This window comes from Rhinolophus sinicus, linkage group LG09, assembly GCF_036562045.2.
Source record: "Rhinolophus sinicus isolate RSC01 linkage group LG09, ASM3656204v1, whole genome shotgun sequence".
Taxonomy (NCBI): Eukaryota; Metazoa; Chordata; class Mammalia; order Chiroptera; family Rhinolophidae; genus Rhinolophus; species Rhinolophus sinicus.
The window spans coordinates 31745891-31765159 of NC_133758.1; the positions used below are offsets into that span (position 1 = coordinate 31745891).

Genomic DNA, 19269 nt, shown 5'->3' on the forward strand with positions numbered 1-19269 from the left:
CCTTTCAGCCACCCTATGTCTTTTGATAGATATGTATTTATTGCCATTTTGTCATTTATATTTTGATTTCTCTTTTTTTCATCCTAAAGAAATCCCTTTAACATTTCTTGTAATACTTGTTTGGCAGTGTTAAACTCTTTAGCTTTTTCTTGTCTGGGAAGCTCTTTATCTGTCTTCTGATGCTAAATGATAGCTTTGCTGGGTAGAATAATCTCTCTTGTAGGTCCTTCTTTTCATCACTTTGAATATTTTGTGCCTATCCCTTTGGGCCTGCAAAGTTTCTACTGAGAAATCAGCTGACCATTTTATGGGCTCTCCTTTCATGTAACTGCTTTTCTTTTGCTGCTTTTAAGATTCTCTCTTTGTCTTTAACCTTTGGCATTTTAATTATAATATGTCTTGGTGTGGGCCTCTTTGTATTCATCTTCTTTGGGACTCTCTGAGATCCTGAACTTGTATGTCTATTTTCTTTGCCAGGTTAGGGACGTTTTTCTTCATTATTTCCTCAAATACGTTTTCAATTCCTTGCTCTTCCTGTTCTCCTTCTGGTACCCCTATGACGTGAATGTTGGTATGCTTGATGTTGTCCCAGAGGCCTTTTAAACTATCCTCATTTTTTTGGATTCTTTTTTCATTTTGTTGTTCTAACTGGGGGTTTTCTGCTACCTTCACTTCCAAATTACTGATTCAATCCTTGGCTTCATCGAATCTACTGTTGATTCCCTCTAATGTATTCCTCATTTCAGTTATTGTATTCTTCGTTTGACTGGTTCTTTTTTATGTTTTTTTTTATCTCCAGTTTTGTGTTTCTTATCTCTTTGTTGAAGTTCTCCGTGAGATCATCGAGCATCCTTATAACCAATGTTTTGAAACTGCATCGAGTAGAATGCTTTTCTCTATTTTGTTTAGTTCTTTTCCTGTGTTTTCATTTAGGACATGTTTCTTTGTCTTCCCCTTTCGGCTGTATCCCTTTGTTTGTTTCTATGTATCAGGTAGAGTTATTATGCCTTCTTGTCTTAGTAGAGTGGCCTTATGTAGTAGGTGTCCTGTGGGACCCAATGGTACAGTCTCCCTGGTCACCTGAGCCAGGTGCTCCAGGTGTGTCCCGTTTGTGAGTTGTATGTGCCCTCCTGTTGTAGTTGAGCCTTGGTTGTTGTTTGCATGTCAATGGGAGAAATTGACCCTCAGGCTGATTGGTTGTGAGGACTGGCTGTGACTACAGTGGAAGAGCTGTTGTGCAGGTGCTGACCCTATAAAGCGGGATTTGCTTTAACAGGGCTGTGGTGCCTGCACAGTCGGCTCTTCAGGTGTGTCTTTTGTGGAGGTGGTTGGGTGGTGCTATGGTGTGGTTTGTAGCTGGCCACCAGGTGTTTTGGTTCTGGGGCCTCTTGGGAGAGGCTCTTTTGAAGGCCAAGGTCAGCTCCTGCCTGTGCTCTGCCTGGGACCACTTGGTATGAGCTAAAATGTGATCTGCCGATGTTGCCACTTGTATTGGGCTTAAAGGTGCCTGAAAAAGGCTAATTAGTGATCTGATACCAGCTGCTGCTAGTGCCAGGCTTGGGACTGCTTAGCAAGAGGTGTGGAGCACACCGAGGCCAGATGCTCTTTGTTTGGAATTTGTGAACCTTTGAGAGATTTTTAGGAAATTCTGCATCATGATCCAAGTTAGGCTGTTTGTATGGAAAATCCGCTAGAAATGGATTGGGTGGGCCTGCAAGTTGAATGTGGCCGTGTCTTAAGGAATCACCACAGCAGGACAAATAGTGTTAGCTAAGTTGATGGACACTCAGATATGGCTCCCACTTGTGTCTGCATGATGGGGGTTGGGGGGCAAAATGCACAAGAAAAGAATAATGGTTTTTGACGGCACATCTGTCTGAGAGAAAGCTGCTCCTCCAGCCCTTGCCTTGATGCCAGACAGTTCAGTTCCTCTCTGTATGTCCCTGCTACCTTTAGCCAGCTGCTGCCGCAGCACTAGAGCTCAGAGTGAATGAGCCCATCAGCAGATGATTTTGTGTGCAGGCCCTTTAAGAGGAATACCTGGGACTCCAGCAGCCATCCATCTCACTCAGCCACCATCTCTGCTGGTTTTCAGAGCCAGAAGTTGTGGGGACTTCTCTTCCTGGCATTGGAACCCTGAGCTGGGGAGCCTTGCATGGGATGCATGGGACTGGGACCTCTCACTCCTCAGGGAGGTCCTCTGCTGCTGAGATATGTCTCCAGACTTTTAACCGCCACATGTGGGTTTGGGGACCAGGCTGTTCCGAGTCTCCACCCCTCCTATCAGACTTGATGTAGCTTCGTCTGTGTTTCCTTGTTTGTAGGCCTGCTGTTCAACTAGACTTCAGGGAATTTTCAGTGATGATTGTTCTGCAGTTTAGTTGTAATTTTGATGTGGTTATGAGAGGAGGAAAACACAGTGTTAACCTACTTTGCCATCTTGACTGGAACTCTTAATATTAACCTTTTCATTTAATGTTTTTTTGTTTTTATTCTCTTCCTTTCTACCTACTGATTTGTTACCATCCTGTGTCATTTCCTTATTCCAAACTCCAATACAGCTTTGTTACTGTCTCTGTTGTGTTGTTATTGTCAAGTATATTACATTGCTGTATGTTATTATCCCAATAATACAAGTATTTACATATTGTTTTAGGCAGTTGTCTTTTAAATCAATAAACAAAGAATAAATAAATAATTATACTGTCTTTGACTTGCTTATATTTATTTGTTTGTTTGTTTGTTTGTTTACCTTTGCTTACCTTTACTGGAGCTCTTGGAATTTTAATGTGGTTTTGAATTACTTTCTGATGTCACTTAACACTTAGTTTCAGACTGGAAAACTTCCTTTAGTATTTATTTTAAAGCATGTTTGCTAGCATTGAATTCTCTGTTTTCCTTATTTGGGGATGTCTTTAATTCACTTCAATTTAGAAAGTTAGTTTTTCTCGATATAAAATTCTTGTTTGACACTCTTTTACATTTAGCACTTTAAACATGTCACGCCATTGCAATCAACCTCCATTGCTTCTTTTGAGAAGTGACCTTTTAGTATTATTGGAGGTTTCTTATTTGTGATGAGTCATTTATCTCTTGCTGCTTTCACGGTTTTCAATTTGTTGTTGGCATTCAACGTTTCCTCTATAAAATGTCTATTTGTGAATTTCTTTGTATTTGTGGTATGTGGAGTTCATTAAGTTCCAAGTTCATTGAATATCTTTCTTCCAGCTCCTGAAGTACCTCATTACTCCTTATTTTCTTACCACAAACTTTTGGCTCATCTACATTGTAGGTCCTACTGTTGAAGGCATTTTTGCATTTTAATAAAAGAATGTTGATGTGAATTGAGCTTGAATCTCAGTTTTGAGTAAACAGGTCCATGTGACAGAAGGATAAGAGATGATTTTCTTTTCTCAATATATGTGATTTTAATATTAATGTGTTTCCCCGAAAATAAGACCTAGCCAGACAATCAGCTCTACTGCATCTTTTGGAGCCAAAATTAATATAAGACCCGGTATTGTATTATATTATATTATATTATATTATATTATATTATATTATATTATATTACCTTACATTATATATTATATTATAAAGACTGGGTCTTATAGTAAAATAAGACTGGGTCTTATATAAGACTGAGTCTTATATTATAGTAAATTAAGACCGGGTCTTATATTAATTTTTGCTCCAAAAGATGCATTAGAGCTGATTGTCTGGCTAGGTCTTATTTTTGGGGAAACACAGTATCTCGATAAGCGCTGAACTTACATTTTCTTGAAAGAATGTTGACTGTTAGCCAATGATTGTGCAGCATCTCCAATATATGCTTTCATAGCACAACTTGTACCTCCTGTTCTCTAATACATATCATCTGTAGTTGGTTAAATAATGGCCATGCAAGAATTTCAAGTCCTAATCCCTGGAATTTGTAAATGTTACCTTGTTTGGAAAAAAGGGTCCTTGTAGATATAATTAAGTTGAGAATTTTGAGATGAGATTACCCTGCATAATCTAGTTGAGCCTTAAATGCCATCATGTGAGATAGGTTCTTATAAGAGTGAGACACACAGAGAAGAGATTCCTCAAAGAGGAGGAGGCATTATGATATAGCCTCAAGCCATAGAATGCTGGCAACTAACAGAAGCTGGAAGAGGCAAAAAATGGATTCTTCCCTGGAGCTTCCAAAGGGAGTGCAGTTCTGCTGACATCTTGATTTTGGACTTTTAGACTACAGAACTTTGACAGAATACATTTCCCTGTTTTAAGCCACCCATTTTGGGGTAATTTTTTACAGAAGCCACAGGGAATTAATATACATCACTGGCAATGATTTATTCTATATTTTTTTTGTACTAGGCAGTGAACTCCACAAAGACCTGGATTATATGTCTCATGAACCTTGATAACTTCAACACTTAGCAGAGGGCTTGGAGATATTTGGTCTTTGTGGGATATTTGTTGAAGGAATGATTAAGTAGGCTGTGATTACTACATCACTCAGAGTGTATGTACTAACTATACAAAATTACTATATTTCTGCTTGACCAGCAAAGGGACTGAGAGGAAACTGAAAAAAATTATGACTAGGAGAAAAGAAGACAAAGTTTTGTGGGTGGTTTTGCTGCTGGGTAGAGTTAGAAATTGGATTTCCAGCCTAGGAAATATAGAGTTCACTGAGGAGTAAGGACTAGGCCATGGTGATGGTGGTGGTGGGTGGGGAGAATCTGAAATCGTGCTTTCCAAGCACTGTCCTCTAAGCTACAAAAACTTTCCAGGCTGTTTACTGCCGTGTCTCATGCAGCTGCTTTGTACTAACTACATAATGGTCTTGCATCACAGGACAATGAGAGATTATCCATGCAACCCAGTTTAGAAGAATGATAAAGGATATAGTAAAGGAGAGAAGCGAGAGAAGCGAGAAAGGTCTGAAACCTAATGCGGATCCACGTGCATCATAGATAATTTGTGAGAGAGCACTTCACATTTAACAAAAATGAAATGCCTGGCTGTTTGGCCTTATATACAACTTCTCATAAATATACTTATTTGAGTGGGCAGCTTTAGGCACTGCTACTCCTGAGGCCTATTGTAAATCAGGAAAAAAAAATTAACTAAATGCACCATGGAATTTCTTTTCAGGTTTTCAGTGAGTTGAGTCTGCTGGGACTACTGTTCGAAGAGGCTCTTGCCATTTGACTCATTGACTGCATAATAATTTTGCTGAAATTAATCACCCCTCTGTGCTGTGTGCTAGCATTAATGGCCATGTCATGTTACTTCAGGTTATGGCTTAGGGTCCAATGAAGAACACTGTGTGTATGTGTGTTTGCAAGCAGGAAACTCATGTTGTAGCCATGTTACATTAAATTTCATTCTCATCCCAACCTTATTTCTTATTCTTTTCTATCATCTATGGGAACTTTTGGCTCTTTGCTACACTTCCCACTGCCATGGCTTTTGCCCTGCTTGAGCTACCACCCATGTCAAATTCTATTTCTTCAAAGAAGCTGCTTCAGCAAGAGGTGATACCTTTATTGTCTAAACTCCTATTTTGCTTATGTTTTTACCATGACCATCAAAGTGACAAGAGCCACCATTTGTTAAGTGTTAACTATATGCCAAATATTGGGTTGCATCTTTTACATATATTATTTCATTTAATTCTTACAATTCTGTTAAGTGGGCTCTATTATCTCTGTTTTCCAGTTCAGAAAACTGAAATTTAGAGAGATGTAAGTGATTTTCACAAAATATACAACTTCCAAGTGGAGGATTCAAAGTTCACACCTAGATACTCTCTAGAAATCACATGTTTCACCTTTACCACATGCTGTCCCTTAGTCTAATACTGATAGCATGATAGATACATTTTTTCCCCCTAGATTATATAACGTTTAAGGATAGACATTCAATTTTTATTCCTCTAATAACAACTTCCTGTCCTCAGCAACTCAATAAATATTGATTGGATGAATGAATCAATATCTAAAATGAAATTATTGTGATAAGACTATTATTGGGCCTTAAATATATTTAAGAATAATTTCAGAAAGTTATACTGATGGCTACAAAGAAGTCATTATAAGACCTTAAAAAGGATAGTATTTGTGAATAAGCATGATTATGCTAGATATCTTTTTTCATGTTTCTTAAAGTTATATATGTAAATAATGTATAAAATGATGAGATACTTATTCATGATCTTTTGAAATTTCCTATTTAGATGATTTGGTTCAGTTTATGAAAATGTTTTTGTTTAATCAACTTTATGTGTTAACTTTGTATTAAATGCACTTTTAAAAAAATAAATCTTGTGCTTTTTTTGTTTTTTTCCAGGATGGTATAGGGGTAGATGAGAAGCTGTCCTTACGGCGGGTAGCTGTGGTTGAAGATTTCTTTGACATTATCTATTCGATGCATGTGGAAACAGGGCCAAATGGAGAACAAATTCGGAAACATGCTGGACAAAAGAGAACTTACAAAGCAGTAAGTTAAAAAAAAAACATGAAAAAGAAAAGAAAAAAAGGCATGCATTTTGAAATTTGGTATTATTAAGGCTTCTTAAAAAAAGGTTAAATAATTATAAATATTTTATCTTCAGCATAAATTGGACCATATGGTTACACCTAACATTTAGACTATAATTTATTAATAATTATTATTGATTATATTTTGATATATGTTCACCAAGTCTATTATATATAATTTAAACCTGTCTCTGGTATTCTTATATTGTTTTCTTTAAATATACATAAATTGTGGTAGTCCCAGTCAAATGCCCACAGATGGGAAGATATATTTGTGTTATTTATTCACTGTATCACAATATATGAATTATGGACTGGAACATATGAAACTTTTGTACTACCACTATAGTCTTAACATTCCTTCACCTTTAAATCATATTACTGTGTATAGGTATTTCCTATTTAATACTTTTAATGACATGAATAAGAAAATTTTATGTACTTTTTTTATGTCTCCTTATATTAAATACATCTTTCTCGAAGGGTATACATTTCTTAGTTTTCCAGAATAGATTATTAAAAGATATGTGTTATTTTCATAGATTTAATGCCCTTGAACATTTTTAAATGAATATATATAATATTTTTGGTCATAAATTATGTGAAAAGAAGATTTAATTAACTTTTAGATATTGAAATATATATATATATATAGTCAAAATGGAGTTATGTATTTGTTCTCAAGTGTCTAATTACACTTACAGCTTGATGTAGACACTTTAATCTAGCTTTTTCTTTAATTAAAAGTTTATGGAATTATCTTAATATAGTTATTTCATCCTTTCCAGGAAAATTGAACAGTAAATTATTCTTTTCCAATATGAGCAAAGTGTACATCAGAAGTACTTTATGAGCAACAGAATAATATCCTTTTTTAGAAATCTTATTTAACTTTGCTTTTGGCTGCCTTTATATTAACTGTTTTCAGCTATATTGATACACAATATCAGTCTGGATCCATTTTTTTTTCAGATACAGAAAAATGTGTGAAATGCTCAAAGTTTCAAATACAGGTACATATGTTTGAAAATTAGCTACTGAGCATAAGAAATAGCTTCTTTTCCATAACTATTTTTTGCTATATTTCCAGGGTCACATTGAATCTTTGTAGTTGCATAATAACCCCTAATACATGTTGTATTTATCTCTCCTTCTCTATGGTTTTGTTTCTTGGCTGTTTCCAAATTGCATGGTTTGTGGGCAGGCACTATTGTAAGTTTCCTTACATAATTCTGCCACATAAACTTTCTTTTGACTTACATATCTCAGGAGACATTCTTATCATGACTAATGACAATGACCTACCTTCTTTAGGATATTTTATGTAGACTAATATTGAACATACTCATTTCACCTGTCTCCTAAGCCAGGGTTTTATCTCTGGATGATAATAGGAAAACATTGTGTATTGATCTACTAATATCACTAACAGTGTACTCTTATGATAATTTATTTTCATGAAATAGCTACCTGATGTTGATAGGAGTTAGTAAGGTAGAAATACATATATGTTTAATTGTATTAAATGAAAAACAAACAAAAAACAAATGGCTTCATTATTAGTAGTAGTGTGGCAGCCAAATCTGATTAGGTGCCAAAAGCAATTTAAAATGATTTAACCTTTCAAATGCACCTTTAACTAAAGTGACAACATGAGTCAGTGACATAGACCCAAATCTCTTAGCCTTTGTTTTCTTAAATGAAACGTAGAGAATCTGATCCATTGCCATTTGCATACTAAACACTTTCAATAAATTGGCAAACATGTCTCCAACATATATCATTTTGCATTAACATTATGAAGACATTTTATGCATTTGGGGGTAGGGATACCAACCTTGAAAGTATAAGCAGCATCTGAAACATCATCCATTCCCTCTTGAGAACATCCTATTTGAAGATCCTTTTGTTTCCCAAGTTTATTTTTCATTTTCACATCTTAAGTGTTTTCACCTTTTCCTGATACCATAAAGGTTCTTTTTGGCCTAACCTTTTGCCTTCGGGTACCTCTAAATTGAATCCTAGTTAGGAAACATTTCAATTTTTATGGAGTAGTAACTCATTATAGAAAAAAAAAAAAAAAAAAAAACTGCTGCAATACCAGCAAAACTGTGCACTTGACTCTATAATGAACTTAAGTCTGATGTTAAAAATTAATATAAATGTTCAATTAATGGGGCATAAAACTAAATGCAATTTGAAATGGAATCGTTTTGTGCTATTAGTGACCTAGACTGTTGGGTCAGAGTTTAGTTCTCAATACTAATGCAGGAATTGGCTAGTCACTGGTAGAATTAGCTAGATACCTATTGCAATTTTAATGGTACCATTAAGTTTAAGATTTTTTTCTACTTCTAACACATTAGCTCATAGAGCATGCATGATTATGTTTATTGACCTTCTTTTTCTTCCTTTTCCTACATGGCCAAGAAACCATACTTATATAACTAATCATGAAAGCGTGTCATATTGTCTTAATAATATTATCAATAAATTTAGTGATCATTTTATTTACTTTGCCTTTTTTTGCAAATCTTTCTATGTTTTCACTCTGCAGGAAATGGTGGTCCTTTAATATTGGATTAACTTTTGAATGCTATTTGTTTTTACCTATCTGCAGTATATCATTCCTTGAAATATCTAGGCATTATACAACTTAAATATTATTGCAAACTGATCTGACTGTAGATAGAATTGGAGGGTATATGTTCTATCATTACTCATGAGTTCTTTGAAAAAATCCACATAAAATGACACATTTTAGGAATATGTGAAGGCTATCATAATTATTATTTTTAGTCGTTGTTGAATTCTAGTGTCTTTTAGGTCTTCACATTTTTCTGCACTTGTCCTTGTCTCTGTATTAACTGGTATTGGTGCATTAAATGTGTTTCCTTCAATATGTTTGACTATGGTAAGCCCTTGATTATTTACATTAACAGAGTGGAGAAGAGGTGTGGATCATTCAATTATCACTTACATTTGAACTTAAAATATATCTTTGTACTGAAAATTAAGTACAGGTACTTAGCAATTTGGAGAGTCACTTCAAAATTAATGATACAACATTATAAAAAACTAATGTGGAATGTTTGTTCTTCCATTCCTTAAGTCTTCTCAACTTCTGCCTGAACTTCACCTTCAGGGAATGCATCACTCTTCTCTGGTTGTCTTGTATCACTTCTGTTCTAACACAGGCTAAGCACAGCTGCCTTTTCAGAATCCTTTCTTAAATTACAGTCCCATTAAAGGATTATGTTTCAAGGTTCTTTCTTGCTACATGTAAAATTAGAGTAACTGGTGGAAATCCAGGAACTAAGGGGGAAAGTTAGTGTTTTTAATAGAGAACAGTCTGCGTATATATATATATATATATATGTATACACACACACACACAAATACACACAACTTGTGCTGTGATACAGTAAACTTACATGTATTTCATACATAGTTGCCAATAATTACATTCATTTAATTCAGAGTGGAGAGCATATGCTACAGCTAGAAGAAAATAGGCTAGAAGCCAGATAAACTCAGTTTCAGATTTTAAATCTAGAACTTCCTATCTGGGTCACTTTTGGCAAATTATTAACTATTTGTTTCTCTTTCTGTTTAGAGCTAGCTCATGATACCCATGTGTGGTAAAATAAATGAGTTAAGATGCGTAAAGTGCTTGACATACAGCAAACTTTTGAATAATGTTATTTCTCCTTCTTTATCCAATCACTATGCATGTTCCAGGTAGAAGGACAAGCAGGACAATCAACACAGCTCTATTACTGCCTTAATGATACTATGGATATAATTTCCTCTGCCCGCCCCATGCCTCTGTGTTGGGAGATAGGAGTAGCAATAATTTAGGCCTTTTTGTGTACATCCTGTAGATGTCACTAATCCTGGAAGTATACAGTGTAACTTTTACCCAGGGTTTGACTGGGCTGATGGAAAATATGAAAGAAGGCCAGAGTTCTTGTGTTTAGGAGCTCTCCCTCTAGATGAAGTTTATGAGAATTTCAATTATTTTGTTTGCTTTTCCCAAAGGTTAATTCTATTAAATTAATTTCCTGAAAAATTAAAAAACAAAAACAAAAAACTGGCTCTCTTTAAAGAATTTGCTTTCAGTAGTAATTGAATATTTATTTTCAGGGATATACTGTAGAAAAATAACATATCATGCAGAATTTCTACATTCCTACTGTTAAAGGAAAATCTTTATTCTACCAGATCTAGAACAATTAACCTTAAAACTTTAGTTAGCATCATTTTGTCCTTTTTTAAAACAAACAAACAAAAAACTATTGGTTCAGCATCTCTACTCCTCAATTGTGTATTTTAACTTGCACCAGTTTCTGCTAGCTGGTTACATAAAAATTCCCAGAATTCTTGTCAACTCATAATGAGACTAATGAGCAAAATTTGTAGCCATTGTGGTGTGAAAAAATAGCACTAATAAAAATCCAGGCGTTCCAAACAATTAATTTAACCTCTTTTTGGCTTAGGCTACAGTTTACTCACATATAAAATGAGGGAGCTATATTACAGTTTTCTTCAAATTCTGAAGGAATAACACCAATTAATTTTATGTGTGTAAACCATCTTCTTTCACCTAATATAAAGAAAAAGCAAAATAATATAGCAAATAAACAAATATAGGGCACTGCCTTTCTAACATTGTTTATTTCATTTTATTATTATAAACTAGAATGGCTTAAATAAACAACTATTCTGTATATCAAAATAGAGTTAAAAACTTAAAATTATTCCAAAAATTTAATTTTTATAGACATTCTTTAATATTGAACTCAGTGATACTGTTATACAATAAGTCAGGTTTCACACAGGTGATTTCTAAATATTGAAGACAGCTATTACATTTAAACACAATACACATAATATTAAATCCACTTTTATGTTAGAACAGTCCCATTGTTTTTGAAAACTAAAACTAATATTCAGACTAAGACATCTGTAAAACATCTCAGAATGAAAAAAATCGGTGGCATGGCAATTAGAGTATTAAATAACAATTTTAAAACAGTGTACTGCTATTCATCAGAATTGATTTATTTCTTGTGTAGGTGTAGTTAGAATTATCACAGGTGGGCAGAATCGTAGTGCAATGCTTTATACTCAGAAGCTGTCTTTTTGGTACTGGAGACCATCAAAAGACATGAGCTCACCCAAACCAGTTCATCATCAACTAATGTCACAAACCCTATCATTAATAATTTCCATATTAAACAATACTGTCCCAATAAATAGATATATTCTTGAAAAGGGGATTAATCTTTTGGAGAAACCTCATTAACTCTTTATGTCCAGCCTAGTAATTTGCTACTTCAGTGCACCCTTGTGGTGAAAATGAGCCAATGCAGCTTTTAAAACTAAACGTTTAATGCCTAGTATCACACAGATCCAGAGATTTAGGTATTCCTGGGTACTGTGATGGTGCAAGAAATAAAATCTTTTGAATCTCCTAAAGTATATGCATGTGAGCACCTGTGTAAATACATGCATATGTATTTAATTGGGATAGAATATAATAGGAAGAATAAATAGGATGTGAATATGACTGTTGTGAGGTAATAGAAAATGGTGCCGGCTCCGGATAGACTTGGGATTAAATCCTGATGAGGAAAGTTATATATGTGTGATTTTGGCATGTATTATTTATAGGGTTTTTTGGAGCTCAGAAATAATATATGTAAAGGTTTTAACATAATAATTGCTTTAAACATTATTATATTGAAATGAATAGAAACATGATTTTTTAAAAACATATGAAGTTCTTTGTGTGGTGACAGATGCTGTGAACAACTTTGTTTCTCTTAACTATTATAGATATTGAAAGGTCTATTTCTTTCTTTGTATCACCTGTGCCCCTCAGTGACCTATGGATACCACCCATCCATGTTTCATTCATGACTTTCCGAGACGTGATATTATTCTCTAGCTTTATCAGTTGCAGTTTTAGTCATTTCATGATAAATAAAAAGAAACCAACCTTTACCTATTTTTTATTTGTTTATCTGCTCTACTCATCTTTCCCTCTACTCTCGCTGTCTTGGGAATGTCCTCTGCCAGTCAACTTATATAGCATGACCATAGTTGAGCATGGTTGGAGGTGAGTCCTGAAAGAAACTTGTGGTGACCTAGCTGCTGCTTCTAAGGATTTGAAATTTGGACCGAGAAATGTCTATCTTGATGTGCTTTTTCTCTTCAGTAGAGAACATGCAAACATGGCATCTTTTGTTATATGCATCCATTAGTTGTATAATTATTTGTATAGTGTAAAGCCATGTTTCTCAATAGGGCACTGTAAGCTTTTTGGGCAGACAGTTGTCATTGTCCCACGTACTCCAAGCCATTTTCTTATACTTAATGCCTGAGTGTTACATTCCAGCAATACAAGCCCGTTATTTGTGATAATCAAAATGCATCCTTACTCCCAGTTTTCAAAAGCACCTCTACAGCACAGTAAACACCCCAAGCTGAGAGACGTTTTCTAAAGGAAGCCATGTGGCTATTTCTCTAATTGGTATATCACAAAAATGTTTTCATTATTTGCCAGTTGTTGAGCAATTCAAGAGGCCAATGTATTCTGCATCCATGGCACATTATTGTCATCTCACAGATCCTGTACTTTGCCTGCATAAATATATAAGGGTAGTACAATTTACTAGACTCTAGTAGAATGAAGTCTAGCCTTCTCCATTTTTTCTTTTTCCTCTAAGATGGCTAATTCTTGCCTGCTTTGAGTGACTGCAGCAACAATTTTCTTGGCTACTTGTTTCAAAAGAAATGCTGCTTTCCATTGACTAGCAGGGAAACTTGAACGGAGGGAATTGTAACAGGAACCAGGGAGAGCTTGTGCGGGCCAGGGCATTTGAGACCAGGAAGGCTAAATTCTACTTGTTCTCCCCTAAGACTCAGTAAAAACACTAATATATCATATTATACACACTCTTCAAGAGAAATTAATTGGGGAAGTAAATTTCCCATACTTCTCATGTGTGGCTGCATATCTTCCTGTAGTTTTCATGCTGTAATTGTATAAACACTTGATTTGCTGAGTCATTTTATTTAATATTTAGAGATTCTCTTTATTTTGCTATTAGGAAACATGTAGGAAGAAAAAGTTTTTCAGTGTCCATCTGCTCATTTTTTTTTCATCTAATGTAAGAATCTTTCGTTATGACAGTCTGTTCCTTAACAGCTAAATATTCTAACATAAGAAGCAACACAGAAATAGCACACACAAATTTAGAGATACCTCCAGTTTATTTGACTATGTCTCTTTTTTGATATTGTCTGTCTGTTGCATTTGCTCAATTGATGACTTTTAATTATTGCAAAATACAACTCCAAATTAAAGATATTCATCATTATACTAAAGACAAAACAAATGAAAATAAAATTCTTTTTTACAGAGCAGTACAGCTAAATTTGAAGTATAATCAATGAAACAAATGATTTCCAATAAAAATTGATTAATTATAATGAACTTAAATCACATTATATTGTTTGTTTGCCTATACCTTGATCTACTAATGTATAGTGATGTGACAAATTCATCTGATTTTGCCCTGAAATGCCGATAACTCTGTTTTCCTCCTCTCATTTCTTTTTGTCCTGTAGTGGATTCCTGTGCCTTTGCTCAAGCTGAGTGTCTTTGCCTTTTGCCTCCCACTGGTACCATTTCTCCATCCCTGGAGGATACTGACCTATGCCGCTGCACCACATTCACTGTTCATTTCTCTCACCCTGCACTTGATGCATTCGCCTCAAATTTCCAAATGGCTTTTGGCTGTCTAAAATATGATCTGAACTGTCTAGAAATAGTCCTGCCTATTTTAGAGCTCCTTTGGATTTGCCAGCCTTATTTTAAACTTGACCACATAACCACCATATTCTCTCAACACCGCAACAAATATCTTTGGATTGACAGACTGCATACCTCGTCTTTTGGCCAGTGAATTTTGCATTGCATATCACAACCCATTAGTGAGCTGTCAAGGCAATTTAGTGGCCTGTGATCACTTTTAAAAAGTGAAAAAGAAGAGAATAGAAACTATCCGTTTTATTATATAAATGTGAATATGTACTCGCTTATGGTATAAAATATATTCATACCTGTGCTGTTGGTTTAAAAATATGGAAAACATTGCTTTCAATGGGCACTGTGATTTCAAATTGCCAGCAGACTGCCCAAGAATCACTTCCACCTAATCTGCGTCTCACTTCTGCTCTTGGTATATTCTCAGATTTTCTTGGTATATTCTCAGATATACCAATTTGTTCCAAATTTAAAATTATATTTAGGCTCTAACCCATATTTTCATTCATCTTAGATAAATGTATCCTATAAGGTGGTTAGGATGTATATAGGATGCCCAATTGTATTTGAATTTTAGATAGACTGTAAATTTTAGTATGTTTGTCCCAATATTGTATATTTATCTTGAATTAAAATTTAATTGGGTGTGCTGTATTTTATCTAGCTTAATCCTATTTAATAATCAACAGGAGATATTTCTGACTGGGCCAGACCACTCCCCTCCCTTAACTAACTAAACGAAAAAGGCAAGGGAAGTTGATGAATGGGTATGAAGATTGAATGTAGAAAATGATCAGAGAAGAAAGAAGAGAAAGAAATAGTGGACAGTGATAGGAACTGATGCTGGAGTAAATGATAACATTACCAGAGTCATAGCAAAGCAAGTAATGCTGCAGGGTTGATAGGAACCCAAACAGTAGGTTAGAATCCTCCACCAGGGGAGCAGTGGTGAATTTGGGGTTAAAGTGCAAATCCAGCAGCATCTTTGTTTTGGTACTAGAGACGTTATTAAGGTACAAGAATTCAGTTGTTTATTTAGCAGATATTTGGAGGTAGACAGATACAACATAGCACAAAGTCTTTCTGCAGTTGTAGCTAGGGTTGGTTCTGAAGCAAAAATTGTTGTGGTCCAGAGTGAATCCAGATTTGATTAGACAGGCCAAACGTCTGACTTCTTCTCTAATTGATTATTACTATAAATGAACTTTAACTAAGAGTATGCACTCGTGTATTTATGTTGTCTGGATAAAAGTATTTTTCAGAATCACTTCAAAATTAACCAATTACCAATAGGTGATTTCAATAATTTGATGTATCCAGGCACATTAGTGGTATAGAACCGTATGTAGCAGTATTCAGAGAGAATTACAGTGTCTATGCATTCAATAGGTATTTGTTGAATAAATAAAAGTTTAGTTGAAAAATGTCTTCATCTTTATAAGACTGTTTCCACACACACATCCACAAATTAATAATTTCCTCTGTAGAAGTACAGTGATGTTTACTACTCATCTTTAACCATGCATGAAATGGGTGAAAGAGAACCAATATAATATAAGAGCAAACCATTGGCTGGATATTTAAACTTTGTAGCACATCTAGAAAAATGCCCGGGCCAAATGTTATAGCATTTGCAAGCCAAGCAATATGTATATAGATATCTGTATATCCATATATACGTGTGTGTGTATGTGTGTGTGTGTGTGTGTGTGTGTGTGTGTGTGTGTATGTATCCTAATGCCCTCCTTACAAATGTATTTAAAGAAATACAATGTGTAAACCAGATAAAAGCAGAGTGGTCTTTGTTGAGTTGGAGATGTTGCCCAGAAGCAAGACTTTCCTTCCTCAGACAGGGGTCTCTCTGGACCATGTTGTGCTCTGTCTTTATGAATAAGGATATTTAGGGTCTTTATAGCATTTGGGTTTATAGACTTTTTTCAAGTATATTTAATTTTATTAGCTTTTAAAAATAAATTTTCTATAGCTTCATTATTTAATTATGTATATTGCAGGTGGTTTGTGATACCCATATCACAATATTAAATATTCAATATGTAATATTAAATATGGTAAGATAAACAAATTTCAGTGGGAGAATATTGTAATTTTTTTTCTTTATTCATAATCCCAAGAGTGTACATTAGAGGAAATGTCAAGTTTGGCTCTTAAGAGGCAAATTCTTCCATGAATGTACTGCATATTTGGCAAAAAAAACAAAAACAATAAAACCATGGTTTTAATGTTATTATTCCAGTAAAATAAAGATATAATTGCTATTCTCTAAATTCATTTTATAAAGCAAAGGTGGAGAAAGTAATTTTACAAAATATTGTGATTGGTCCAATTTTATTTTACACTAAACCTCGGCGTTAGATATGGTATAACTATGCCAGGGCACCACTCAGTGGAGTAATGTAATTTATTAAAAACTTCAACACTTGCCTACTACTTTTTCTAATTACTGATATTTAACAACATTAATTCTGGGTTTTTTGTTTGTTTGTTTGTTTGTTTTGCTAGATCCTTATAAACAGGACAGAATGGTGTGATTTGGGGTTGATAAGTCTTTTGAATTTAGCTTTTTTTTGCTTTAAAAAGTGATTGCTTATGCTCATGATTCACTAGTGTCATGTGATGTCTCTACTTCAGCTCATGCATTAGGTTCAAATCTTAAACCAAGAATGACTTCTCTACTGGTGAATTCCTTTTAACTAGAAGTCTTATTCTTTTAGAAATAGGATACTTACACTCCTTCTTGTATGTTCTATTAAAAGCCTAAGTCCTGTGCATTTAGTCTTGACTATTACAATATTACAAAGTCATCACTTTAGCTATCAGTTCTGCTGGAACAGAACAGATGGCCTGTTAATTTCCTCCAGGTGGAGCTCTGTATTGTTACTGCATAGTCTGATGTGTTTCCTGTTGAACTTTGTAACCTGAGACAAGGTACAGAGCACTTGGCAGCCCCTTGTATTCAGAAAGGTCACCTCAAACAGGTTAGAGCATTTTATAAAGAACCTCACACCAGGGAACATTATAAACATTTTAGCATAATTAACCTATGCTGTGAGGTTAATATTGCAACTCTTCATGGATGAGATAGTCTCTCTCTCTCAATTTCTTTTGTAATATTGATAACCAAGCTATAAAATATAGTGATTAAAGGGATACGCTCTGATTCCAGATTATCACTTTAGTCTTCTCTCTTTTACTTGTTTAACAAATTACACAACCTCTCTCAAGCTTAGTTTCCTCATATGTTAAACAGAGATGATAATAGTGATGATAATCATCTATTCCTGGGATTGTTTAGAGGATTAAATTATAAAATCCATGTGAAATTCTTACTTAGCCTAATCCACTTATTAAGAACTCAATTAATGGAAAATGTTAACATACATGTGACATTGTGGGGACAGAGTCCCAGAGAGCAGTTTCCAGGCTCTCGGCCTCACATGGAAAAGTGTTGACTCGGGTAGTAGATGGCCCTCAGCTGTGGCTAATTGACCATCAGCTGTTACCAGTTAGCCAATTAGCCACTGATATAACTGCCACGGCTGCGTTGGTTGGTCAGTCAGTTGGTTGGCAGGCAGAGAAGCGGACAGCAGGTTGCTGGTCGTGTGGATCCAGCCTCCAGTGAGCCTATAGTGCCTTCAGTGAGACTATAGTGGTATGACTCCCCTACCTATGGCTCCATGGGTGTTCCTTTTTGGCCTCACCATGTCCTGCGTTCTTATGTGGGGAGCGGGACCAGAGACCTCGCAGGCCGCCTCACATGACAAATGGTGCAGCGAGCAGGGTCTCCTGCATGACAGACATTTAGGAAATATTTCCTCTTTTGTAAAACAGCCAAAGCAATTAATAGTTGTCATATAATGAATGGGAATCTTAATTTCGACAATTGTCAAGTCTCTACCATTTCAGGAACTAGGGAATTGCAGGTTTATGTACAAACTGAGTAAATTTAAAGAGCCTTTTTGTTGGATATATTCAGAAATGAAACAGTTAAAATTAGAGAGGAAGGATGCTTGGGACTGGAGAGACATAAGACAAATAATCCTGTGTTAAAATTCCGTTATCAATTTTGCTCCCAATTTATAAAATTTTATGGCTTGAGTTAATAAGATAAACTTCCATCATGTAATTGTGAGACACAGTCTGAAAAATTATAGCAAGGCAATGATTTATTACACTGTTTTGATTAATTAACTTCTTTAATGTTTTTAACTTTATATTCATCTATTCCGATCCAAGTAAGAAAAATTTATTTCTAAAGATAAAACTCTGCTCTTGAAAAGTAAATGTAAGAAAACTTTAGGAATTATATGTTATCGAAATTATAAGATGAGATTTGTAAATTATTTAACTAGGATGGATTTTTTATTTCATTTCTTTTGGATAACTGACATTTTTACATTAACTGAGCTGTGTTGAGGGGAAGGTAAGTAGCACTGGAGAACTTCCAGAATTTGACTTTATATAGTTGTAAGGTTTTAAATGAAGTCTGTTTCTTCTCTCTTCAGAAAGCCAGGGACGTTGGCAAGGTAAAATGCTCATCATCCTTTTTGTTACAATACTTGTCAGTAAACTTTTCAGAAATGAGTGTGTGTGTGTGTGTGTGTGTGTGTGTGTGTGTGTGTGTGTGTATTTTTTCCCCATAAGTGGAATATCAATAGTAGTGCCCCCTATGGGACTTGATTATTAGGCCTTCTTCACATAGATTAGTTTATCATTAGACTACTAATGTCATACCATCTTTGCTCCAGAGGCCAATTTTATTGTTTAGTGCATCTAAAGATGCTGTAGTGCAATTGTTTTAATGTAGAAGTATTGCCATATTTTTTTTTGATGGGAGAATCATTCTACTTGTAATTTATGTTATATGTTATTTATTATTTT

The 19269-nt window shown here is 34.8% G+C and overlaps 1 protein-coding gene across 7 annotated transcripts in view; it reads left to right on the top strand.

Moving 5' to 3' along the window:
- Positions 1-19269, top strand: part of NOL4 (nucleolar protein 4) — a 308057-nt gene that overhangs the window by 81854 nt on the left and 206934 nt on the right. For 4 of the 7 annotated variants that reach the window (XM_019740844.2, XM_019740845.2, XM_074340175.1 and 1 more), the window contains exon 2: positions 6343-6492. In XM_019740844.2, the coding sequence (XP_019596403.1) occupies positions 6343-6492 (150 nt within the window). Of the gene's footprint in view, positions 1-6342; positions 6493-7483; positions 7547-19269 lie in introns of those variants that run through there. The other 3 variants (XM_074340177.1, XM_019740847.2, XM_074340178.1) reach the window with 2 other exon arrangements.